The sequence below is a fragment of the Gadus chalcogrammus genome, chromosome 21 (genome assembly GCF_026213295.1).
Source record: "Gadus chalcogrammus isolate NIFS_2021 chromosome 21, NIFS_Gcha_1.0, whole genome shotgun sequence".
Classification (NCBI taxonomy): Eukaryota; Metazoa; Chordata; class Actinopteri; order Gadiformes; family Gadidae; genus Gadus; species Gadus chalcogrammus.
In genome coordinates this window covers 4,059,467-4,086,276 of record NC_079432.1, presented here as the reverse complement: position 1 = coordinate 4,086,276, position 26,810 = coordinate 4,059,467, and the positions used below count along the sequence as shown (strand labels likewise).

Here is a 26,810-nt window from a genome sequence, read left to right as displayed (position 1 = left end):
ATGCTGCAAGGTGTGCAGGCCCACTTCTGGCCTGATGGGCCATGCTTCGATTCCACCGCCCGAATGTGTAGACGCTCTGCCCGCCAATATGCCTACACCCACCCAGACATATATACACACACCTACACACTTAAAGGCACACATCATAAAACTAAAGGAAACATCTGAGACGCCACCCATACTTGCATGCGTATTAATGCAACAGTCATCGTTTTGTCTATATGTGCTCTCTGGGAGTTTTAATGCAAGGTTTCGGCCCACATCCGCCACACAGCCAGGTGGTAGTCGATGGTAATGCCAGGGAATCCCTAACATACCTGCTTTTGGAAGAATTTCAACTGTAGGCTAATGTTAGTGTTTTGTAGTATAAGGAGTCAAGCTGTTGGCCTATGCTTTAATAATCTCATAGGCAGTCATAGGCCACACGGATACTGCATTAGTCTATAAGCAAACGACAATTATTCTTAAATACAACTCTACTGATCACAGGTTTTAATGTCTAATTGGCCTTCATATTTAATAGGCTTCATGCTAGCGTTTATCCCAGTTAAAACTTTGAGCCATTGAAGCCCCTGTAAACTGGATTGCAACAGTGTCACCGTGTGGACAGAACACGTAATTGCATATATTTTTTTGGATGTTTGATATACGAGCAATATAAAAGTTTATTGCAACTTTAATGATGTCATTGAGTTCGCTTTTTCTTGATTCATAGCCAGCTTTTCGGTTATAATCAGGTAATTATCCAGTTTGATTAACAATGCCACCATACTTTGGAACAAACGTTTACTTATAGGTTACTTTATTAAAAAGAGGAGCTCAAAATATTTAACAACAAATTGTTCTTCATGAACAAACCAAATGTAATCCAATCTGCTGATGAAAAGATACAGAGAACAAGGCATGTGTGGTTAAATTGTGCACACACACGTTCACATGAGCTGCGCTCATACAAACGTAGGCCTACGAGCGGCAGCCATTGTTGTGTTAAATACAGATTACTATTAACTGCATTTTGATACAATGGTATTGTATGTGATATCTTCACCACTTATGAAATTATTTTCATCCCAGTTCAACATGTTTAATGTCATGTTTCCAAAGATATGGCATGGTTTGGAAGACTCACAGAGACTTCGAAGTAGACAGCCATGATTGAAGATACAACTAAGCATATTTTTCATATTTCACAGATCTGTTGCTCTTTTAAGGCATTTTTAAAATGTAAAAACATACAAACCACAATAATAGCAGATTATTCTTCACAACAAATTAATCTTTTTCTCTCACAAAAATAATAAAATAACTGTTAAGTCATTAAGAAATAACCTACACAATTTCATTTCTGCTGTATGGTTTCCCAATATCTTAACAATCAAGTTTGAACACATTTTAAAGTGATAGAAGTTACGTATAGAAAGACATTGAATTGCACATACAAAAAATATTTAGGCACTGTCATTATCCAGAGTGCAATGATTTTGTGATTTCTGTGGTTGAGATTCGATACAAAACATACCAAGTACAAGAAAGATTAACAAACTATGTGTTTATACAATGTTAATTAGAAACCTTTGATATAGGTATAAATTAATAATGTTTAACACTTTTTGAATTCAGTCATCTTAATTTACTTTCACATTGTTTGATCATAAAATGATCGTGTGTGTGTGTGTGTGTGTGTGTGTGTGTGTGTGTGTGTGTGTGTGTGTGTGTGTGTGTTTAACACTTGAATTCCCTCAAAATGGTTGTTGAAGGTGTGCCAGTCATAGAGTCAGGATCCTGTCAAGTAACAACAATGTTATTTTTTCATCAAAGTTAATAAAATATAGCCTCTGATAGCCATTTTCTTTACAAAAGTGTTCTTCCTGCATATTCCCAAATGTTATGTTGATATTCTATTAATATACATTGAAAGAACTGTACTGGTGGTAACCGTGTGTCATTTTATCCAACTGACATCCATGACTGGTCGTTTCGGTGAGTGACCGTTCAGTTGAACATACACACACCAACCACCAGGTGGCAGTCCTAGGACGGGTTTTTTAAAGCTTCGGGGAGGATATTGCATTCAAAATACACGGAATACTCAAGGACATGTAATAATCAACCATCCCTGATGTTAAAAATACATGACTCTTATATTACCTACTTATTATTTGAAGAATGACTATGTCACTGATACTGTAAACCCAAAGAGCAAAATACAGTACAAACAGTGTGGAATGACAATAAAAACAGCAGATGTGTAAAAAAGTTGAACAACCACTTAGAATCCACATAGAAATATCAACTTAAAATGCTGGTCGGTTTGACACACTGTGTACCAATAGTTCGCTCGGAGGTATCTCCACATCCTAAAGTAGGTAACACGTCCGTGATCGTACGAAAATACAACGCAGGAACGTGAATCATCGATGGAAGAGGAGAAAGGAAGAGTTAGTGGGATGGGCGGGACATCCAACAGGCAGGTGTGTGTGTGTGTGTGTGTGTGTGTGTGTGTGTGTGTGTGTGTGTGTGTGTGTGTGTGTGTGTGTGTGTGTGTGTGTGTGTGTGTGTGTGTGTGCGTGTGTGCAGCGTGCTGATTACCAGTAGCGTGATGGGATTGGGGGTGAGGGCGGGGTTGGGTTGGGTGGTGTGAATAGTCGGTGTGCCTCAGCCGTGACCTACCTTCGCTCGTCCGCGGGTCGCGCTAGGATTTGGTTTCGATTTTAGTTTTTGTCGAACCCAGCAAGTGTTGGCTTGGTTTTGGAAGTGAAAGGGTGGGGGGGTGGGGGGGTGAGGGGGTGGGGGCGGGTGCGATGGCGGTTGATTGGTCAATCTCAAGAAGGAGGCGGGACGCTCTGCGGCTGGATCATTGGGGTGACGGCCCTGCACTCCTTGCCCGGGTCTGTCATCGCTGCTGCGGCCTAAAATACACAGCTGGTGGTCAAAACTCAGACCCCCGGACCTCCACCTGGGGGCCTACGGGGGGGGGTCATGCAGGAACGAGGTGCCACAGAAAGACAAGTACACCCGGGCCCCATGATGGGGTCATGCAGGACGATACTCAGAGACACACGAGCCAGCGGGGGCCCTGCCGCTCCTACAGTCATGGAGGAACCCGGGCCTTAGGGATAGTCATGCACGGACCAGGCTGCACAGAGACAAACGAGCCAACCCATATGCAAATGTTTGTAGTGTGTTTTCTTTCTGCAATTCAAATGATTATCATATTGTTTTTAAGCGGAATACCGGAAAGGACTAGAAAAATTATTTGTCTATTAATAATATGTTATGGAAACGTTTGTTCTTTGTATTTTCTTTACAGACTTTTTGCATATGGGAGGTGTAAGTGTAATTATATATGTGATGATCTCACCACGTATAATAGTATTTTAAAAGGTTTTTTGGATTCATTAGTTCTCATTAGTAATGCATAATAATTAGTGGTTATTAGTGACATTAGCCAATAAGGGTCTCTCAAAAGGTGAATATAGTGAGACTCGAACATGCATCATATCACTGTATCAAGTTAGCCGAATGATCATAAACCCATTCAACGCATTCTGAATTCAACGTAATCCCCTCTATCACGAACACAATCATCCGCCGAAAGTTTGTAACCACAAACATGTGTTTTTTTCTTTATTTGTTTGTGTACCATCCTTCCACAAAGTCATGTGAACTCTCAGGTTTTGAGCGACTCGGTAGAAGATCAGAATCAAAGTTCTGTTTAATTTCCGTTTCCTTCTTACTTAGTAATTCAAACGCGTTATTGTTTGTCGAACTGCCACAACATATTACGTCACGTGTCAGTGCCACGTCATACATCATCACCGTGACAACCTCTTGTCTTGCTTGGCCGCTGTCAAACACACCAATAATCCACAATCACTCTACATCCCAGTGTGTGTGTTTTATCGATTATGGCTAGGCACATGCACACACGTTTTTGGACCCATCAGACTAATCTTATCTCCAAAAGCCAAACAGCAGGGCTGCGCCAACACAAGGTCAAAGTTCAGGTTGACGCATAGAGAACAGAGAGTTGGCTTCCCGCTTGCGGGGGCGCACCTACTTATCTGAGTAAACAAGAACAGTTCAGACCACGACTATCGCTCTCCCCTCTATTCAAAAGCTAACACCCCTGCCCGGCTCATGAGCAAGGCAATGGCACCGAAACCTACCATTCGTTCCCGTTTGCTGTGCTGGACGAATTTCTCCCACAGGGATTAATGAAATAAATCTTCTACTTCTCCCTTAACTCCGTTCAAAGCAAAGCACAGTGTCCTCGGCTAACCCTGCGAGGGGCTGAGCGTTCCACGGGGGCACGGTGTCATTTTGACATATGGCTGTCGTAACGTTACGTAAACAGTGCAGAGATAGCTGAAATATTTGCTTTAATGGTCAGCAGGAACTGTCAGTGCTCAGGAGACCCTCAGAATCGGACCTCTTGGAAAGAAGTCTCCGACGTCCAAGTCCGGGAGATTTGTTTTATGTATATAAATGTTTCATAAATAGTACAAAGTTCTGCTGGTGTCTCAGAATATCCCAGCCCGGCTCTGTCTTCAAGCACGAGCAAACAGACATCCCTTGATGAATCAAACAATCAATCAATCAGGAGGGAGTGAATGAGATGGTCAGAGTGCTCACGTCAAGTTGTTTTTGTCTCGTGCCAGGGAAGCCCTCCCTTCTGTTTACTGTATAATGTTTAACACTTTTTGAATTCAGTCATCTTAATTTCTGTTCACATTCTGTTTGATCATAAAATGATCGTGTTTACTGTCGCTGTTTACTGTTTAATTCAGATCGTTGTTTATCATTGTTGAAAAATGAATTATTTTAAAGTGTCAGGCAGTGTGCGTTGTGGAATATGTTCTTGCTCAGTGCGAGTGCGCTTTACTGTTGGACATTGCAGATTTGTTAAACCTTTTCAGTTAAATCTCCTGGAATCCAATAGAAACCCGTGACTTGGCAGCCGTGGTAACGATTAATATCTTTAAACGGCCAGCCGCAGTTTTCTAAGGACAACCGTAACTGTCAGGCCACAGATAAAGCGATTAGTCTGACGGTCTCATGCTCAAGGTTGAAGTACAAGCCAATGTTGGAAATGAAGGACGTTTGCACATCGGATTATGGGTCTTAACTTTTTGTACTCGCCAGGTTAACAATATGACAGGATCAAGAATAAATTCACGCAGAGCTCCTTCTGCAAAGTAAACGACACATATTCTCCTAGGCGGGGGTTCATTATTTCCTTAGAAACAAATGAGGGGAAACTATCTGGGGCATTCAAGTACCTAACAAAGCGGTTGGTCAAAAGGCTGCTGTGGTACACAGTAACTACTGTTCTTAGCGGATGAACACAGGAGTTCAATAAATCTTTGTTTGGTAACAAAAGAAAAGTCCAGAACAGGCCGGGGAACATTTAGAAAAATTTCAAATGATAATCTTCCTCATCATGATACTCCTGTGAGGTAGTAGTGACATCACACAAGGTGACAACCCCAGCGAGTGGAATAACTCGCATTGCTTTGAACGGCCAGAAAAGGTCATTAAAAATAGACGAGGCCAATGTGGTGTTCAGCACGAGCCCTTCATAGCAACACACACACACACACACACACACACACACACACACACACACACACACACACACACACACACACACACACACACACACACACACACACACACACACACGCGCGTATGTATATTTTGTTATAGTGCTAATCACGTGACTGTAGAGAGTTTCAGCAGAGGAAGAATCAGAATGAGTACAAAGCAGCATACGGCGGCTGGTCTGCTGTTATATCGAGTACTGCTAACACGAGGCACTACTGCTAACACAAAGCAATAACACAAAGCACTACTGCTGCACTACTGCTAACGCAAAGCAATAACACAAAGCACTACTGCTAACACAAAGCAACAACACACAGCATGACTCTACGCTGCCCTGATCCAGTTTACAGAACCATACAAAAATCATGGCTGGTCCAACTGTTGTCGTACAGAACCAATCACTGCTCCGATCTTTGCTTTCCTCCACCTTCAATTCTAAAACTGCTTTGCGTACTATTTGAGGAGAGGAGGAGAACTTTCTACACCGACAGACAGAACCAGGGACGAACTGCCCCGGGATTATAATACTCCAGTTTGATACTCAATCAGGTCAACATGCTGTTGGGAAATCTTGAGCAATAGGAATTGTCAAGTTTCATTGACTAAAATATCCTCATATTTAAAAAGTTCCACTTCGTACTGGTGAGTTTTTCTTTTGGTATTTGTAGTGCAAATATTGTCGAAATAAGGTTGTAATTTTATGGTATCTAATTGAGTAGCATCAGGATAAGCAGCTTCAGGATTAAACCAAACCCACCCATTAATTAAGTCACCCATAGGACTAAATTAACCCCAGCACATGCATTGGTTAATGACGGATCCAAACACTTACTGCTATTTTGACCAGCTTGTTGGCTTTTTGTCGACGAAGATCCGATTTGATCAGAGCTGTGGGAACGAAACAGACACACTTCGAAGTTAGATGAATGACAAGTGAATGTGAGTTACTGTATTAGAACCCCAGTCTTTAACCCAGTTTCTTTGCATATAAACATAACATGTGAAACAAATAGATTTGTTTTTGGTCAAGCTATTACAAATATGAATAATGATTAATCATGGATTATGTACAATTTATCATGAATATAATATAATATAATTATATAATTTGATCAATCGTCTTTTTTTAACAACAATGTAAAAATATAAAACAGTGAAAGTACTGTAGACCGCCAGCAGGTGGCTCTCAAGCGCAGCGAGACTCTTCACAGAAAGTTGGCACCGCAGCATTCCTCCATCAACGCTTCTTTATAAACAATGCATTATTGTTGACAAGGACAAAACTTTCTGTCTCCTCCGAGTCAATTTTGTGTACCGAGGAAGAACGACCTTTGTTCCAGAAAAGTTTTCCAAGGTAACCGATACATAACTCCTCTATGGCCTCAGAGTTATTCCTTTAGGGTAAAAGCTAGGAAATCATTTCTCGATCATGTCCAGACTAAGTGAAAGGGCTCCGCTTTTATTCCCCAGGACAAAGATGGCAATGTGAATCTGGGCACAAAGTGGTGCATTAGCAGTGGGTGTCTCTGAATAAGTTAGGCATGGAAGAAGGAGGTCTCTGTGTGGTCTGATCTCTGAGAGGAGAATCATTGTGACCGTCCGCGTCTCTTGCCCTCCTGTTTCCTAGCCAAGTTATTCATTGCTCATAGAGCGTTAAATGGACCATGAAATGTAAGCTACCTAACCTTAATTCGTATTTAAGACAAATGTGTAACGGTGCCAAGTGGGGAACAGACGTGGAACTAGGTTGTAGTTTGAATAAAGAAATGTTTTTATGTGTTATGGTTGATAATGGCTTCATAAAAGTACATTATCAAACAGCTGTTGACGCTAAAGTCCAGATCCTTCTACTAATCTCAACGTGGCCTCTGGGTAAATCCCGGTGACAGGGCGGACCGGTGCGTTATTGCGCTGTTCATATCGCGTCGTAGCGTCCTAGTCAGCGTTGAGGTATGAAGATGTCATTCTGGGAACAATAAAACGCAAAGGTGACCGCACGATCGATCAGCAGAACGTCTTTGAACCTCTGGAGTTAATCAGTAACCACGGTGACCAAAGTCGCCCGGCAAAAACGGTTGGCAAACTCCTTTAGAGTATCCTCTTATGATCCCTTGTATTTTAAAAGTACAATATGTAATAATTAGCAATTTCAAACTAGCTTCATTCTAATAAAAAATAATATTAAACCCTCTGCCTCCCTCCCTTCTGTCCCCACCCCCCCCCAAAAAAAGAGAGGCTGACTCAGTAAACGTAACATGAGATTAACAAGGCATTTCAAACAAGTGACTTAGCACACTGCCCCTTTAAAAGGGTCACGAAACCCCCAAAACCGTTTGACCTCTCACCCGTCAGTCCGGCGCCGATCAGCAGGAACACGCAGAGGAAGATGTTTCCCGGCAGCGTGCCGTAAGTGTCGATGATCTTCCCCTGGCATATCGTGAATATGATCCCGAACACCTGTCGGCACGAGGGGAAAGGGTGAGTGGCACGCACACACACACACACACACACACACACACACACACACACACACACACACACACACACACACACACACACACACACACACACACACACACACACACACACACACACACACACACACACAGAGAGACGTAGGCTGACGTCTGGGCCGACAACTACAAAGACGGCAGCTGGGGCCGTCACCTGTGCGGAACAGTTGAGCAGCCCGGAGGAGGTGCCCTCTGACTCGGGGTACGTCAGCTCCACAGCGAACTCAAAGCCCAGCGGGAGGTACCCCGTCATGAAGAACCTAGAAGAACACACGCAGGGACGGACCACACACACAGTCACACACACACACACACACACACACACACACACACACACACACACACACACACACACACACACACACACACACACACACACACACACACACACACACACACACACACACACACACACACACGGTTTTTAATTGGTTGCTCATGCGTACAGGGAGTGGGGGAACTGCTTCAAATAAAATAAATTAGGAGCAGATTAGGTAAGAAACAAATCCCAGATGCAAGCAAGTATTTTCCTCTCTTAAGCCCCCCACAACAGGAAGTTGTACGATTCAAAACGTACAGCACTTTCTTTTTACGTTATCCACCTTTTGCCAACCACAACTAAACCCCTTTCCTGTGGTTTGGCTCCAATAACCACAACTATGGAATCACCTGCCCAGAGGTGAAGATCTTATGGGTGCGCTGGTCTTGGCCTCGGCTATGTTTGCAATGGGCCTGAAGCTACGATCGACGTCCCTGGCCCTGTGTGTGCATGTGTGGACACGCTGGACAAATACTGCCACCGTATAGTACTGCCCCGATGGCTGAACTAAACACACACGTACGGAACCTCCCCTCTCTCTCTCTCTCTCTCTCTCTCTCTCTCTCTCTCTCTCTCTCTCTCTCTCTCTCTCTCTCTCTCTCTCTCTCTCTCTCTCTCTCTCTCTCTCTCTCTCTCTCTCTCTCTCTCTCTCTCTCTCTCTCTCCTCTCTCTCTCTCTCTCTCTCTCTCTCTCTCTCTCTCTCTCTCTCTCTCTGAGTGAGTGAGTGAGTGAGTGAGTGAGTGAGTGAGTGAGTGAGTGAGTGAGTGAGTGAGTGAGTGAGTGAGTGAGTGAGTGAGTTTTGAATCAGTTACACAAGTTTCCTTGATGTGAGTGACCCACATTGACGTCCGCAGAAAACAACAACACGATGGGCCGCGATCGAGGAAGTCTAAAAATGTTGAGTCTGTTGCTAAATGTTTGCCAGTTGGGTATTTTACCGTCTTTTCTACATGCTGTTAAAAACAGATGAAACCCTCTCGTTTATAGCCCTGGAAAAGTAAAAAAATAAAAACACGGCAGTTGGTATGTGAACCCAAACACATACCAACTGCCGGACTGCCAGGAAACCCTGCATGTATTCCTTATTCTGATTTGTAGACCTGCTGTGGTTTGGGTTGCCAGATCAAAAGGATTGAGATAGAAGGAATCATCGACTCTTATCTGATCTTCAACGGTGACATTTTCAACATTTAAATAACAAGACAATCAGATGCATGGAGGAGGGGTTACCCGAGAGATCCGGCCGTGACGAAGACCACCCATAGGTGGCCCAGACTAAGGGTTGAGGTGTATACGACCATCCCCACCAGAGACATGAAGTACACCACCAGGGTCGTCTGCCTGGGAGAACACACACACACACACACACACACACACACACACACACACACACACACACACACACACACACACACACACACACACACACACACACACACACACACACACACACACACACACACACACACACACACAGATAAGTGTTGAAACAAAAACATACACTGGGTCCAGCTGGTTCCCAAGGTCTCACGGCCTGGGTTTGTTTTACAATTTGGGTAAAAAGTGGGAGTTTGAATAGGCCGTCGAAGGTGTATCGAATGAAAATAAAATAAAACCTGTGTTCGGATCAGTCTGATGGAATCGGGAGCGATAATGAAATAGCTTAATTACATTTAAATAGACTTAGCCCGGACTCGACTAAACTGCAAAGCTTAATAGACTTTAAGAGACAATACACTTCTGCTGCATCGCAATATAAAAATATACCAAAATCCTTCCCTCATAAAATAATCGAGTACCAAATAGTATCACAATATGAAAAAGAAAAGCCAACATGTAGTCCCATATCCTAATCTACGATGAGATAAGATAGCCCTTTATTGTTTCCCGTCAGGAAATTGCGATCAAGATTATTTCAATATAGTGTCCCATCTTTAGTTCAGGCACCCACGCCTGTTTGGATACTGCTGGGTGGTTGGGGGGGCAGGGAGGACTGGGTTGAGACCCGGGGGGGGGGGGGGAAGGGCTGTCAGTGTCCCACCTGGGTCAACAGGCCCCACAGAGTCCCAAAGAGTTCCCCAGAGTTCCAAGCCCCAGACGTCTCAAACAGCGCCGCGAGCACAACAACACATGCTCAGGGCGGGAGCCTGATGTGAAGGAGGGGCGGGGCCTGATGTGAAGGAGGGGCGGGGCCTGATGTGAAGGAGGGGCGGGGCCTGATGTGAAGGGAGGGCGGAGCCTGATGTGAAGGGAGGGCGGAGCCTGATGTGAAGGGAGGGCGGGGCCTGATGTGAAGGGAGGGCGGAGCCTGATGTGAAGGAGGGGCGGGGGCCTGATGTGAAGGAGGGGCGGGGCCTGATGTGAAGGGAGGGCGGGGCCTGATGTGAAGGAGGGGCGGGGCCTGATGTGAAGGAGGGGCGGGAGCCTGATGTGAAGGAGGGGCGGGGCCTGATGTGAAGGGAGGGCGGGGCCTGATGTGAAGGAGGGGCGGGGCCTGATGTGAAGGGAGGGCGGGGCCTGATGTGAAGGAAGGGGAGGGCGGGGCCTCTGGTCTCTCTTTGGAGCTGGGTTATGGCCTGGTGGTTTCCTTTGTAAAAGGTCGCCAGACTGCGTTCTTCGAGGAAACCTTTTCACTGAAGCCATCGCTTTTGTTTCAAAGTCATTTGGACGTGACACTGACAATGACAATGACACGCAGCCACCCAACCGCCCATTCCAACCAGAGATTTGTCTTCGTCGTCCCTAAAGACGACGTACATTTGGTATATCGTCACGGTCGCAGTGTAAATCATGCACATGTTGTATATTCCCATTTAGTAATCTAGCCTTTAATCCAAAGCGACATACAGTGACATCAATGAGCAGTTTGGACTCAGACGTCTCCTGACATGCAGGCTGCCGACAGTACTTATTGTATTCACCAGTCTGCTGCTAGTCCTCTTACTTGTATGTCTTGGTTTTGTCCAGCCAGATGCCACAGATCAGAGACCCCACCATGCCGGCGATCACGATGGTAAGTCCGATTCTCCCAGCATTCACCTCTTCACCCTGAACAAAGGTCACACAGCAACCCACAGATGTTAAAGGACGACGTCAGCATTCTCTGCATTCTTCTGTGGTTGCGCTCTTAAAACCCAGTCGACAGGTAAAACAGGGCGATTGCAGATGTCAACTTGACCCATTTGAACAGCATTGGGGGAGGTGCAGGGGTGGGACAATTATAAGGTATCTTTCTAGGAGAACAACCTTTCACACCTCACATACAAGACACACTTTTCTCGATCCGCTAGTAAGTATTGTAGCAACAGGTGACGTTCAACTTGAGTGTCAAAGAATCAAAGGAGGTTTAGGCCAAATAACTATATCCATAGTGGCAGAAACAATGGCTATGTCTGTAGCATGGTGACTGGCCAAAAATAATTTGAATAACAGCAGGCTGCTCTTATTCAAAGTGTTTTTAATCATACAGAACTCAGGTAGGAGCAGGTAGGGGGGTTTAGGGCCTCTCACCCGAGGAAGCCTATGGGCAGACTGTGGACAGGGGTTCGAACTCACAACCCTGCAGCGGGGAGTAGAACACCAAAACCATCACTATTGGATTGCCCAAGGGCAGGACTTACAGGGTAGTGGATGATGATCATCCGGTTGAGGAGGGTGCCGACTGCGTAGAAACAGCCAACGTTCAGTCCTGAGAGAGAGAGAGAGAGAGAGAGAGAGAGAGAGAGAGAGAGAGAGAGAGAGAGAGAGAGAGAGAGAGAGAGAGAGAGAGAGAGAGAGAGAGAGAGAGAGAGAGAGAGAGAGAGAGAGAGAGAGAGAGAGAGAGAGAGAGAGAGAGAGAGAGAGAGAGAGAGAGAGAGAGAGAGAGAGAGAGAGAGAGAGAGAGAGAGAGAGAGAGAGAGAATAATGTCATGGTAGAAAAGATAGACATATTACCAGTTACAAACTAGTTACAAACTGTCTGACGGCATGAGGATTCTTGGCAACAGGAAAGTATGTAATACCCGGACCAGCTATCCTCCATGAACCCAAACAAAAGTATGAAAAGAAGTCTGCATATTAGGACAGGAATTTGCCAGGCCTGTCATTCTAGATTATTCATAATGCGATTAGCAGTTGGTAATAATTAAACCAGTAGTTGGTGGTAACCAAGTACTATTTACTGAATATTGTATAATTTCTATATTTGTACTCAGTACTTCAAACAACGGGCAGATTTTATTTACACTGAGAAAGTCTTTTGAGGACATTTTAGTTTTATTTCTATGCTGTTTAAGTTTGGCTGCTGAACGTTCCATTAACAAGAACCAGTGGTCTCCATGGAGACATGATCAAAATACCCCCTTGCCTTTCTCTTCTGACCAATCACACACAATGTTCAAATTGCAGTCCTCTGCCATGGACTACAAGTTAAACAATTTTGGAGGAGTAAGTTCTGACAAAAGTTTGGCAAACAAAACGTTTGTTTATTAACTCTGACGTCACATCATTCTGTCCCCACAACCTCGCCAAGCTCATCAGCCAGGTCACATCTCATCTCGTACACTTTTGTCACACAAAGTATTGTGACCTATTTAGACGGGAGACAGTCTAGTTAGTAAAACGACAAATAACTAACGAGCGTTATCGCTAGATGCGTCTTCAGCATCTCCTTTTGCTGACCTTTTACAACTGGCAACCAAATCTATAAAATAAATATACCGGAAAAGCGCCGATAGCAATCTCACAATCTAATCTCTCAATAACTCAATAAATCCCCTGTAGATACAGCCATGACTACATCACCGTTGGGTGGAGTCGGCGTAAAGATACTCAATCTATCAAAACGTCTGCGTGGGTTTTGAGATATCAAAAGTCCACGAAGATCTACCAGGAAGAGGAGTACAAGAGGGCAGTGGCGGAGCCAGGAAATTTCCATTGGGGTGGCCAGGATGGGGCCAGTGATAATTTTTGGGTGGCAAGCATTTGTCTCACCAGGAGATGCAGAGCTATTTAAGACACATACAGCAAACATCTCAACATTATTCGGAATTCAGATGAAGGTGCAATAGAAAAGTATTCAATATATTTAAATTGTTCTAATACCTAAAGGCAAAGTAACAAAGAAGCTAAAACTTAAAAGAGAATATACACTTATTCTGTATTCATACTTGTTTTTAAACTGTGTTGATTTACTGATTGCTATTTGTGTTTTTATTTGTATTGTACGACTGAGTCGAACAATGGTTGTACAGATATGCATTGACAGCAAGGTATTCTATTTTATAGTAGAGATGTCCTCAGTTTATGGCGACAAGCCAAGTCAATTCTCTCAGTGTATCATCAGGAATACAAAACAAGGATACAAAATTAGAAGTGCAATGTTTTTTTAATCAAGTCTGATCACAATATGGATTTATCTTTAAATAACAAAAAGTATAAAATACTGAGCTAATGTATAGAAATATGAAAATAAATAAAATAACATCCTGAATACAATTTGCTGAATTCCAACAAATGTAAATATGACAAGCATTAACAGCCTGTTTAAATAAGCAGTGTCAATTTTTCTTCAATTCGATCCATAAACATCTATCAAACACATAATAACAAACATCATATTCACAATGGGTATTAGGCGGACTCTGCAAGATTAGATTCAAGTTTGAGCCACATTTACACATATCAGACAGAGAATCCAAACAGTGACATCTCATTAAAACTGAACACTTCAATGACTGTCCTTAAAGATCTATCGGTTCTTGATTTGGAAATGTCCGTTTGAAAATGGAAAAAAAGGCATATTCAATTATTAAATTACAACAGAGATTAATAACAATCAAGATAAACTCATACATTGGAGTGTACTATCCCATGTTACATCTAATGGATTATCTGAACACTATAATCTGCTTAAAACGTTATAGATTTGAGGCCATTCATCCAACTCTACTCCAGTTGAGGACGGTGAGTGGTATGACTCATACCTGCTTATGAATTATCAGGCCACTGTATCAGATTGGGCAAAACTGAAGTGGAATTAAAGTGTCCAGTATGTGTGAAAGAGTGAGTATACCTGGTGGTACCTTGGGCCGCCACTCGTTGTTGGAGGCTCCTCTCTCTCGCTGTCTGAATCTTCTGTGGGAATCTAAATATATATATTAAAAACATTAATACGTGTTTAAAGTATTTTCCACAAGGTGTAATGATCCACTATCCAAGTATTTCACAGATACAAAAGATTAAAATTCATTTTCTACAGCATTAAACATATACAATATAAACTTGTGGACAATATCGATGAAAAGTTAGCAGAAGAGTACAACATACAATGTAAGATTGACAATTTACCTGGGGATCCACTGGGGCCACTCCTCAGGGAGGACTCTTCTGTCCTGCTCTTGATCAATCTTTCAGAAACATCAAAAATAATTACAATAAGGTGTACAGGTAATTTTCCTAAAGGTTTTCTAATGCATGCTATATAGTGTTTAACAAACACACTAAGCTAAAGTATAATATTAGTGAAAGTGTCTCTGGGTAGCAAATACAAATATGCCATACTTTAATGTACTGAAAAAACGAACTGATATGTTTTACAATGCACTTTCAACCTGACCTGTATATGAATAGACAAACTTTAAGCCAATTGTAAATAAGATAACCTCATACCAAGCTGTACTATATGTGAGTCTCTATACTGTATACCTGGAGGTCCATTTAAGTTGCTGCTCTCTGGGGGCTCCTCATCCTCGCTCTCTGCCTGTTTTTTCTCCATCTCACCCTCATTCTTTGCCTTAGCTGACTTCTTTCCACTTGCCCTGAAGAAGGACGCTATGTCTGCCTTCTTCCTCTTCATTATTTTTCCCTCTTTAATGACACTTATCCAAAATGCAGCATAAATACTGTATATACCTGACACAATCATAACACGTTCTGGCAACAATAGCAGTTAACAGCAAATAACTAGATCGAAAGTCGATCCGAAGTTGCAAAAACAAATACGTGTAGAGACTAGAGAGAGATTATATTAAAACACTGTACACAATCTCGCAACGTAGTTATCAAATACAGCATAGCATATAGCAATTTTAACAGTTTACTATGTTCTCCTCCGATCTACCTTGCTTCTAAACTTCGCAAAATAGATAGTCATGGGTGGGATAGTCACAGTTATTAGAAGACAAAAACAACATCCATTATGATATCATACCTTTCTGTTTTGGGTTTCTTCACTTAGCCTCAGGTGCCGGTCGAAGCGTCAGATGGTAACAGGCATTCAGGCCATGCTTGAGCCGTTTAATTCAAATGCAGGACGTGTGCGCGCTGCGCGCGGCTAAAGGGTCCGGCAGTGTACTAGCGGTGCGAGAAAGGTTCCGCATTTTTCCACAGCCGTCAAAACTTTTGACCGCTGTGATCCGGTGCTTGGGGTGGCCAATGGGGTGGCCGAGATTCTACGGGGGGTGGCCGTGGCCACCCCCGGCCACCCCCTGGCTCCGCCACTGCAAGAGGGGGGGGTTTAGAAGGGAGTAGAGATGTTCAAATACCATTTTTTCCTTCCCGATTCCCGATTCCTGAACTTGAGAATCGGCCGATACCGAGTATATACCGACACAGCATTGTAACTGATGATGGCACTGGTTCTCTTACAATGACAGCAATGTCCACTTACTTTTGACTATCTATTTTTCAGAACAAGATCATTTACATTTCTAATCTATAATTATATTAATTCATTTCTATTCTTGTAGTTAAGCAGAAGCATCTATGTTTTTCTGACTTGGTAGCTCAAACTCAAGTAGGTCGGAGATGTTAACCGTTAACGAAACATAGAATAACACCGTAGTGTTGTGATGTTCTTTGCCTGTGTTGTAAAGGAGTCACGTGATGCATCAGATCGGCGCATAGACTAATCTACTCGCAAGTCATTTCCGACACTAGCATCGGTATCGGAACAACTGTAGAAGGGGGAGGAGCGTTCTCAACGAAGGAACGCCTCTCCGGGCCACGCCCCCGTACCGTAGGTGACGACGAGCAGCATGAAGGGCCGGTTCCGCACCAGGCGGAGGATGGAGGCCAGGTAGGAGTACTGCTCCGGGGGGAGGCTACGCGCCCGGGCCTGGGCCTGGGTCGGGGGCAGCTCCGGACGCTCCTGGAACACTGCGGAGAGAACCGGAACGTTGTTGGAATGCTGCACATGTTTAAGGAATTCACTAAAAACCAAAACCCATATATATGTAGTCATATAAGATAAATAAAAATACTTTGTGTTATTACTTTCCCTTTGTTTGTTTGATTATATAAATATAGACAGCTCCCGTAGAAATCGGCAGGTACTTCCACTCGGAAGTCGGCCTCAAAGCTTCAGGAATAAACCCAGTTCAATGCATCACATCACAGGAGGACCGGCGTTTTTTTATATTTCCCTTTTTATGGAACAGGAAAAAGGTCTGCAGGGGGTAGGGGGGAAGGAAGGGGAGGTGAGGGAGGACGAGGTATTTGTACATTCCTGGTGTTTATTTTTGTTTGACTAGACCGCCATTATTGTTTGATCTTTCAAACTGTTAAATTTATATTTCCGATGCCAGCGAGTTTGAACTGAATGGCACCAAACCTGTGGTGCTGGCTTTTGAACCCTGCGCCCCCTATAATCAACCCCCTACTGAGACAGACAACACAGGGTCCAAAATATCACTTAAAAAGAGAAGGTCTGTTGTGTTAGCACAAGTACTTTGGGTATTAACGAAGCATTTCTGTTTGTGTTGTTATAAGTACTCAACTCGTTCTTAGTTTGGGTTGGGTGAAATGTCAGAAGGAAGGACAGTGTGTACGCCAGCTGACAGACGGTGGAGTGAGATTAACACAATGACAAGAACCACATACACAGGGAGAAGAAATATGGAGGTTTTTGAACCAAGACTTTGACCGAGCAATATCTGAAACGTGACAAGACATGGATATCCGTCTTATCAGGAGATCCACACTCCCTCTGTCGCCTCTCACCGCTAAACCCATGCGACTAAAAGGGGCGTCGCTTCCTCCGTAGCCCCGCCTTCTCTCCCTCTCACTGTTAAACCCCATGTTACTAAAAGGGGCGTCGCTCCCTCCGTAGCCCCGCCTTCTCTCCCTCTCACTGTTAACCCCATGTTACTAAAAGGGGCGTCGCTCCCTCCAAAGTCCCGCCCTCTTTCTCTCGCCCGGAACCACACATCTGGAGTGACCCCTTCCTTGAGTTCAGTCATGTGATCGTCCTAAAGTCCTGCAGGAGAAGCCGAAGCCCGCGTCCCCCCCCCCCGTGGAGCCGATGAGACATGTTCTGGCCCCGGGGCCCCGAACCACCCACAGCAAGACTGTTCCCAGGGGCCGTGACTCAGGGGGGCCCCAGATGGCCCTGCCAGCAGGGCAACCTTCACACATTTGGCATCCGATGATGTGTACATGAGGGGGAGAAGTTTGTTGGAGAGAGAGAGAGAGAGAGAGAGAGAGAGAGAGAGAGAGAGAGAGAGAGAGAGAGAGAGAGAGAGAGAGAGAGAGAGAGAGAGAGAGAGAGAGAGAGAGGAGAGAGAGAGAGAGGAGAGAGAGAGAGAGAGAGAGAGAGAGAGAGAGAGAGAGAGAGAGAGAGAGAGAGAGAGAGAGATGGCTGAGTCACGGACAATGGACGCTTCACACGACTGACCAACTGGTACGTGTTGTTTCTCACACACACAGACACACACAAGTAAAAGGGTCCATGCTTCAAACAGGGGAGGAAGCTGTGTTAAAATAGTAGGTCAAACGGCAGTTGGGTAATCGCATCAACACCGTCAAACATTGCTGTGCTCGGCATTCACATGGAATGCCCCGACCAGTCAACCTTTTGTTGACTGGAGACTAAAAGGTTTGGAGCCAGCCAGACAAGCACCAACAGATGTCACACATGGTGAACACAAAGTAAGAAGTCTCAACTGAATTAAGCATTTACTCATCTCTGGGAAGTTCTCAAACGCTGATTTTGAATACAGTTGTGTTCAAGATTGAATTTCTACAAAGATTACGGCATTTCATGACCTCCAAGCTGGCTCCATGCATGGAGCCTGGCCTCCACCAAGACCATGACGGTGTTTCTACCATCTCGTCGGGTTCTGCCCGCGACCCGGCTGAGATCCCCCTCTCTGCCCAGGCTTAGGGTACCCCTTCGATGGGGGTTTCCGTACCCATCACCCTGGCTGTCCCTAGGCCTCCCTCCAGGCCTTTAAACATGCATATACCTTACTACATGAGTGTACGCATGAACTGAAAGTAACGCCCTCGTCGTTGTGAACCTGTGTCTCGTGACTTTGAGACATACATTACAAAAGGAACAAGTCAAAGAAGCCTAAAGCAGGATGTGGTGAGTTTGTGTGAATGCAGCATGGAAGAGAGGAGACTATACTAGTGGTCGGTTGGAGTGAGGAGAATGGTGAAGTAACAGCAGACAGGGATAAATTAGACACTCGGGTGCAGTGGGGTTCCGTTGTAAAACCCATTTCCTCCCGCGTGAGTAACTTCCTCCATGACCACGTGTCATCTGACACCGCAACCCGAAAATGTCTTGAATGGAAAGCTCGTGATCGTTACTCCAGTGCAATATCTTTACGATCCAAAAGTCCAAGATAAGGGAGGGGGCCTTGTCTAGCTGTGTATGAAAAACTCATTTTGATAGTTGTGATCTTTACACCTGATCATTATCGTTGCACATAAAATGTCCAAGATAAGGGAGTGGGCCTTGTTTGAGTTGTGCACCGGAAAACTCATTTTGTTAGTGATGATCTTTACACCCGATTGTTAAATTTGCACTTCAAATGATGAAGATAAGCGAGTTGATAAGAGTGTCGAGTTGTTCTCTAAAAAAACATTTTGTTAAGAGGATCTTCACCGTACTTTATCTTTGGGATTCAAAAGTCAAAGATAAGGAAAGGGCTCAGCGATGAGTTGTGTATTCAAAATGTTTCGGTGCAATGCAGTTTGGTGGTCAAACTTTATTTTGGGAATCAAAGTTGAATTCCTCCACGATGACATTTGGTTCGGTTTCTCCATCACCATGACACTGACCGACAGTGTCATGGCGATGGAGAAACCTAGTGCGGCGTGTTGACATGTCGACGTTCACCCAGGACAACAGAGGCGTTGAGGTGTGTTATCACGCAGACGTTACATCCGCCGCTCCTGGTCAAAAAACACAAAACCAGACGAGTGTCTCACCAATGATGACCAGGATGAAGAGGAAGGTGGCCACACCGGCCGTGATGTAGAACATGTTGCGGATGTGCCCGGCCAGCTCGTCCATGTCCTCCACGTTGGGAACCAGGATGGGCGGCAGCAGGAACCCGATGGCGATGCCCAGCTGGAGAACAGGAGAAATGTAAGCTTTATGGCAAGTTCTACCAGAGGGACTCAAACTCACGCGAGCCAGTTTACCAATCACCAATCACCTGCCTACACCTGCTTTATAAAGAGTAGTCTAACACACGTTCTTTGCTGCAGAGGTATTTCGTTCGATGCTCCCCCTTCCACCCCACCACCACCACCACCACCACCAGGTCTGCCCCAGTCTACCGTTCCAGGGAAGGCTCCGCCCCTGCTAGTCCTGGCAGGATATGCCGAGTCCACACGTTGTCCTGGATACGTGACGGGGCTAACCCCAAAGACTTATCATGCAAAGACATTCTCTCTCATGCTATCATTCGAAGTAAATCTTTATTCGCATTTCTTGGTGAATGAGTCTTTATGGGAGAACAACAGCTGCAGGGTTAATCGCTGGCTGAGGAACCAACTGTGAGGTGTTGCGTTGCCACGAACAGTTGTTGTACAAAATGTTGCTTCAGCGGTCAACTCCACAAGGTCGGACCACGGGATTGACCCTCTTTGTGTCGCCTGGGTCGCAGCCCAGTGCCTTCTCTGGCAATCTTGAGGATTTTCATGGAATTTAATGTTTTCGAGGTTGCTTTCTCTGGCCGATTAAGGGAAAACAATGGTGACGGAGCCTGAATTCTAGGAACTGGGTGATAGCGACCCCATTTGTATTTTTGGGAAGGATTATCGCTTATCGTCAAAGAGAACGAAACGGAAATCTTTGAGATTGCCACTTTGAGATAGAACCGAATAAACTTTGATGAATGAATGAATGGTGGAACCTTAGTGGGCTCTAACAGTCCCAATAATAGAGTGATGGAAGACAGGATCTTAAAAAGTAACCGTTCAACAGCCCAGTATTGGTATCCAAATTAGAGTATTGGCTAAGGAAATTAGCAACAGAGGACATAGAGAGGAAACGAAAATCTCACAGCTACCAGATATATTGCCAAGAAAATGTCTGAAACATTTCAAAGTAAAAGGTCCTTGGATAGTGGCTAGGCCACGTCAGTGGATGCTGATTGGTCCGACACCTGGCTGCGTACCACGTAAGGAAAAATAAACTCCACGCTTTGAACGACTTGAAGGCAAAGAAGACAATTAAAAAAAGGAGTCATGAGATTGCAATGGATTTTATGGAACATACTTTTCTGAGGCTTAGTTCACAACATTCTAATTGTGTGATTAAGGGTTATCAATGGGTGCATTGATAACCCTTAATAATGCGATAAAGGGTTTCTGTCCATTTATAACCCTTAATTATGTTATTAGTGAGGGACACTCCTCAGGAGATTAGAGCAGCTGACAGAATGCAGAATACTATCAGACAGTATAACTTAGGGCTGGGCGATTAATTTAATTTTGATTGCGATTTTAGCGTCAAACGATCACAAAATTAATATAATCAAGTTTTTCGATTTATTTATTTTTATGTTTTTTTTTATGTTTTATAGAAAGGGCAGAACAGATGGATACATATCTGTATATTATTTTAGATTTGAACATTTTCTTTTTGACAATTTTGGTATTTTTTTAAGGCAAAAATATCAAAGTTCTCAGTTGCAAAGTTTTTTTTGGAGAGACATGCTGAATAAATACAACATGTTTTCTAACACAAAAATAATCGTTTGAATAATCGTGATTAGGATTTTTCTCATAATCGAGCAGCAGAACTATATACACGTCAAATACTATTGACTAATAACTTTGAAGAGCAGAAGTTCAGAATATCTGCATTTAAATTTGACCTGCTACATTTAGTACATTTGTTTATTAAACTCTTAAGGAATTAACCATTAGTCAACATTCCTTGATGCAGTAATAAGCATTATTATATAGCATTAGGATAGCATAGGGGTTAGGGTTTGAGTTAAATAATAAATAATTGATAACTACAGAAATTAACACAATTAGGAAACATGAAGTAAATGATTACTAGACACATCAGTTAACTATTAATGAACTGTTAGTAAATGCTTATCACTGCATTAACTAACGTTAACTAATGGTTATTTAGTGCGCCCTTATTGTAAAATTGTCACCAATTTATTATAACATGCAAACCAAACTCCAAAAACACAACACTCAAAGTTACCATACACACATTAACCACCACTAACCATTCACTGAGCAACGGAGAAGAAAGCATCGCACAACCCAAAGTTTGACTCAACAATAGTGGCATAGCTTGGCTTGATAAAACCGACACAGCGCAGGTATGAGGAGGCCTGCCCGGGCCATAACCTGATGCCGACTCTCACGCTTCCCCCAGCACCCGAGGCCAGGCCGGTGTGTACACACAAAACAAAGTGCCGTTCACGAATCCGTACACACTAGCTTCCCCTAACGGCACACACTACCTCAAAACGAGAGAAAAACACAGCAGGACTAAAAGACGCACCGAAGATCGGAAAATAAGTCAGTGCGGTGAGGTCCCCATTTCCGGGGAGACGCCCCTCTGACAAACCTGGTTCCCCAGCACCCCGACGGAGCAGGCAGTGGACACCTCCCTGGGCCCGAACCACACGGACGCCAGGTACGAGGGGATGCCCAGCACGAACACTGTGGCCACCGAGCACACGAACTGGCCGAAGAAGGTGACGGCGAACAGCTCGGGCCCCACGCTGCCGATCTTCACCCAGGCGCCGATGCAGTTGAAGGCGGCGCCCACTAGCACGACGTCGCGGACGCCGCGGCGGTCCAGCAGCCACAGCACGGGCAGGATGAGGGGGACGTAGGTCAGCAGGTAGATCATGGACAGCCAGTCGACCGCGAGGGGGTCCACGCCGTAGAAGCGGGCGAAGATGTTGCTGATGATGCCGTACTGCAGCCACATGAAGGCGTTGCTCGCCGACACGGCGCTGAAGAGAACCAGCATGACCCAGCGGCGCCGGTACACCTTCGTCTCGGCGGCCCCCGGGGTCGGCCGGAGCTGGGGGTCTCCCTCGACCAGGTCCAACCGGGAGCTGGTGTAGAGGGACTTGCCCAAGGGCCCGGGGCTCCACACGATGGAGGCGAGGCCCGGGGCCGTCTTCATCCAGTCGTCCCCGCGGGGCTCCGAGGGGTCCGCACAGCTGCGCTCGGTGTCTCCGATCTGGGGCATTCCGAGGCCGCGGTGTGGGCTGAGAGAACGAGCGGTGTGATCTCTGACTGCACTCGGCGGACTCTAACTCCCTTAACCGTCTGTCGAGTCTTATTCCCAAGAATAAAATACTAAAATAGACACAGGCCAATGATTTGCTAAACTAAAATAAAAATCGGTTTAACACGGTGAACCATCTGATGTTTTAAGAGGAGATGCTGCACTCTGACCAATCCAAGGGGGACAGCTGCGACGACTCTGCGGTGCAATGTTGTCTCTGTAGGCTGTTTATGTGTCGCGCAGACCACGTTAACCCATTCCCACCCCTGTTACATGCGTCCACTTTGATGCACGTGCATCTGTATTTATCCTAAACAGCGGTGTTGCTGAACCCTCAGCCCCCATCAACTCAACATGAACACACTCGCATCACGCGCACCGCAGGCAGAACAGAAAAGTTGACCTATAATTGCTCCGGCAACTCTCGCCAACTGTTGAAATATATAACTCATCGTTGTAAGCATGTTTATAGGAGCTTAATACCTAAAAGTATCTGTAAACAAACACTCGGGTCAGCACTTTGAATCATTTGTGTCCTGCATTGTTACGTTTACGGGACGACCTAGAAGCCGCCAAGTGCTCAGTTATGTCCTTGCTCCAGTGATTAGAAGGATGATTCTCTCTGCGCTTCGGCTCAGCGGCTCAACCTGCGACTGTGTAACCATGAAGGCAATACGCATTGTAGCAACACATTGCTAGGGTTCTCCTCAACTGCCCCGAGCCGTGGTAGTGCACCCTCCCCCACCCTCCTCCTCCCCCACCCTCCTCCTCCCCCACTGACCAGTCCTGCATCACCTCCACACCGATCCACCGGTTGATTCCTGGAAGCTACCCTGTGGAATTGAAACTGGTAATGCTGGTATCTGATTTAATAAAAGGCATGGTGTCAACAGGATGCAGCCCAGTCATGGAGAATCCATTCGAAGATACTGCCTGATATTCAGGCAATAAACCAGCCTGCCGACGGGAGCCTAGGCTGAACTGTGATGACATCTTGGCTAGGGTCTAAAGATCATAGACCATGCATTTCCTCACAATCGCCTAATTGTGCTTCTTTAAACAACATTCAGGTCAAGTTGAAGTGGCTCCTTTTCGCTAATATTTTACAGCACCCTGACCTGAAACAGTCAGGTCAGTATCAACTTTCCAGGGATAAGGCTAAATATGAAACGGCCTGTTAATGGTGAACTGCTAAGCAATGACCATAATATATCACTGATGATAAGGGCATCACAACTAAGGTTGACAGAAGCCGAACAAGTCTAACCACCCATGAATGATACATTTGAGTTGGAAAATACAAGTGGGTTGTGCGTGTGGTTATTCTGGATGTGTTTTTGCATTCTTTGCGTGCGTGTGTGCACGTGTGTGGTGGTTTTCATACTCCCTACTTGATAACGAGTTGAAACCAAGTAAGTACGGTTGGAACCAAGCAAATCCAACAGGATCTGTCGGTGTGCATGGAGACGTTGATGTGCACACATGGCCTTCAGTGAGGTGCTTCTATCAAGAGCAGAGGGCCTGATAACATCCACAATGGGAGCCACTACCAAAGAATAAAAGTGTTGCCCAATATCAGCTTCTACTAAAAGAAATAGAGTACACTGCAGAGCAGCTTGTGGTTTAATTTACCTTTTTGTAACATGCTGCCCAATGCTGAAACTATAAATTATAGCTGGTCCACATTATTTCACAGTTGAAATCACTGTCACCACGCTCCCATCGGTCCGCTGATGCACATACATAGATTGACTGCTAATGAGCGTTAAAGCCTATGGTATAGAAAGTCCTAAAATGTACTATTACCACAGAACACAGGAAATTATCTCATCATCTCCCGCCGCCCCTTCCTGTGGGGAAGAATATTTGTATGGAAAAGGCATCCCTTTTATCAATAGCCCGGCGGTGTCATGTGCCATTAAAGAAATATGAATTTTCATTCAATACATATACTAAAATAGAAGACGCACTAATGGCCATTACAAAGAGGTGTATCTTATTTGTGCAGTGTTGTAATATCTGTCATTGATTAGGAGTCACTGGGTCACATGACATGGGAGCTTTTAAAAAATATTGATGCATCTTCCATAAAAAGATTTGTAAGGAATATTTATGTAAATATTTGAAATATTTATGTAAAACAAATTGATAGTACACTAGCAGTCAAAATATTTGTTCTACATGAGACCGATTTGTCAAAAAATATATAGATCAAAATTGTCCCAGATATAAGCCACAAGTCCCTATGAAGTTATCGAAATAAAATAAAAAATCGCGTAAAGAAAATGTAGTTTATGGACGGTCCCTAAAAGGAACCCCCTGTGGTTCCAATTGAGCGCCTTCGGAGGTGAGCTAAGCTAACCGTCCTCTACTGACAACACTGGGGGACACTGAAGAAGCCACTGGATCCAGAGTGAATGTCTTTCGTGTATCCAAAAAAAAAACTAACTTCAAGGCACTACTACTATATCGCACCTATTGATTTGAAATGGATGCTTTAATACCAATCGCGAACGCACTAACCGTGAGGAGAACTGGTCGTGGTCAGCTACTCTGCAGACGTAGCCAGAGGGTATTATTAGGTCAGTATTAGGGAACACCATCACGCAACGCTGAGATGGAAACTTTTATAACATTAAACGAGAGAACGGGGAGGCGTTGGCGTGCGTAATTACGCGACTTGTTCTGCATCGCCAGAACACCACAGAGATGTCCAAACGTTTGACCTGCCAGTCAACTACACCCTTGCATTCATTCATTCATTCATTCACTCACTTTTAACCAATCGGTGATGAAGTAACAAGTTATATCAACAACAATTTGTTAATATTTCACTTAAAAAACACTATTCTCCTCCATACCTGATTGCCGAACACTCCTATTGAACAGGCGGTGGACACCTCCTCGGAGCCGAACCACACGGATGCGATGGTTGACGGCATGCCCAGGATGAACACCTGCGCGCACGAGCAGCAGAACTGCCCGAGGAAGGTGACGGCGAAGAGGTCCGGCCGCACGCTCAGCACCTTGATCCAGGTGCCCGCGCAGTTCAGCGCCGTGGCGACCAGCGCGACCACCCGGAGCCCCTTCTTATCCAAGAGCCAGGTGACCGGGAAGATGAAGGGGATGTAGGTCAGCATGTAGATCATGGACATCCAGTCGATGGTGAAGGTGCTCACGTCGTAGTAGCGCATGAAGATGTTGCTGATGATGCCGTATTGGATCCATTGGTACGAGTTGCACAGCGAGTAGGAGCTGAACAGCAGCACGATGAACCAGCGCTTCACGTACAGCCGGGTCGGCTGCAGCGGCGGCTCGGCGGGAGGCTCCTCGACGTCCATCCTGCCGGGTGTCCCTATGTCCCGGGTGTACCTATGTCCCGAGTGTATTTATGTCCACATGACTGCTTAAAGTTCTTTTTGGGGGAGTTTCTGAGTCACTGAGTGTGACTGTTGTAATGCCCACTGGCGGGTCAGCCCGTTCAGGGTGTTTATACTGTCTACAGCTGTAGAGACTAAAGTTTGCCCGGTTTAAAATGACAACGCGTAAACATACTATCCCTAACCCTAACACCAGAACAGAACACTATTAAATTCAAGAGACTTGTTGAACGTAAACTCAACCTAACCAGCGCAACCGGTATGGAACTCAAACACCCCAGGAATATAATTGACAAGCAGAACTCGTTTCACTCCAAGTTGAAAGTCTGTCTTTGCTTTTAGTGAGCTACTTACGTGCCCGCCTAGTACCAGCAATCACACGTGATCATGATCTCCTTGTGTCACTCTAGGTCCACGCATGTAGTATTAGCACTGGGTCCGTTTGTCTAGATACAAGCCACTGTTGAGTCGGCACGTGGTACAATTTCCCTACCCGGTGACAC

At 44.8% G+C, this 26,810-nt stretch overlaps 1 protein-coding gene and 1 long non-coding RNA gene across 6 annotated transcripts; both read right to left on the bottom strand.

Moving 5' to 3' along the window:
* flvcr2b (FLVCR heme transporter 2b) lies at positions 1-26,810 on the bottom strand. 4 transcript variants are annotated; one of them, XM_056581034.1, is made up of 12 exons: positions 25,993-26,276; position 25,945; positions 22,253-22,455; positions 19,636-19,777; positions 16,435-16,575; positions 12,060-12,127; positions 11,384-11,487; positions 9,670-9,780; positions 8,275-8,380; positions 7,953-8,064; positions 6,440-6,495; positions 2,813-2,909 (listed from the first exon to the last, which is right to left on the bottom strand). In XM_056581034.1, the coding sequence occupies exons 1-12, from the start codon at positions 26,266-26,268 to the stop codon at positions 2,823-2,825; spliced, it is 1,407 nt and encodes a 468-aa protein (XP_056437009.1). In that variant the 5' UTR covers positions 26,269-26,276; the 3' UTR covers positions 2,813-2,822. The 4 variants fall into 4 exon arrangements, with proteins under 4 accessions (XP_056437007.1, XP_056437009.1, XP_056437006.1 ...); XM_056581032.1 differs by lacking the exons at positions 2,813-2,909; positions 22,253-22,455 and adding an exon at positions 1-1,782 and having other exon boundaries at positions 25,789-26,809; XM_056581031.1 differs by lacking the exon at positions 22,253-22,455 and having other exon boundaries at positions 25,789-26,810.
* Positions 14,031-16,415, bottom strand: LOC130374336 (uncharacterized). 2 transcript variants are annotated; one of them, XR_008893594.1, is made up of 4 exons: positions 15,629-16,415; positions 14,767-14,825; positions 14,492-14,563; positions 14,031-14,402 (listed from the first exon to the last, which is right to left on the bottom strand). It is a non-coding gene; the product is annotated as an uncharacterized LOC130374336 (long non-coding RNA). The 2 variants fall into 2 exon arrangements; XR_008893595.1 differs by having other exon boundaries at positions 14,031-14,176.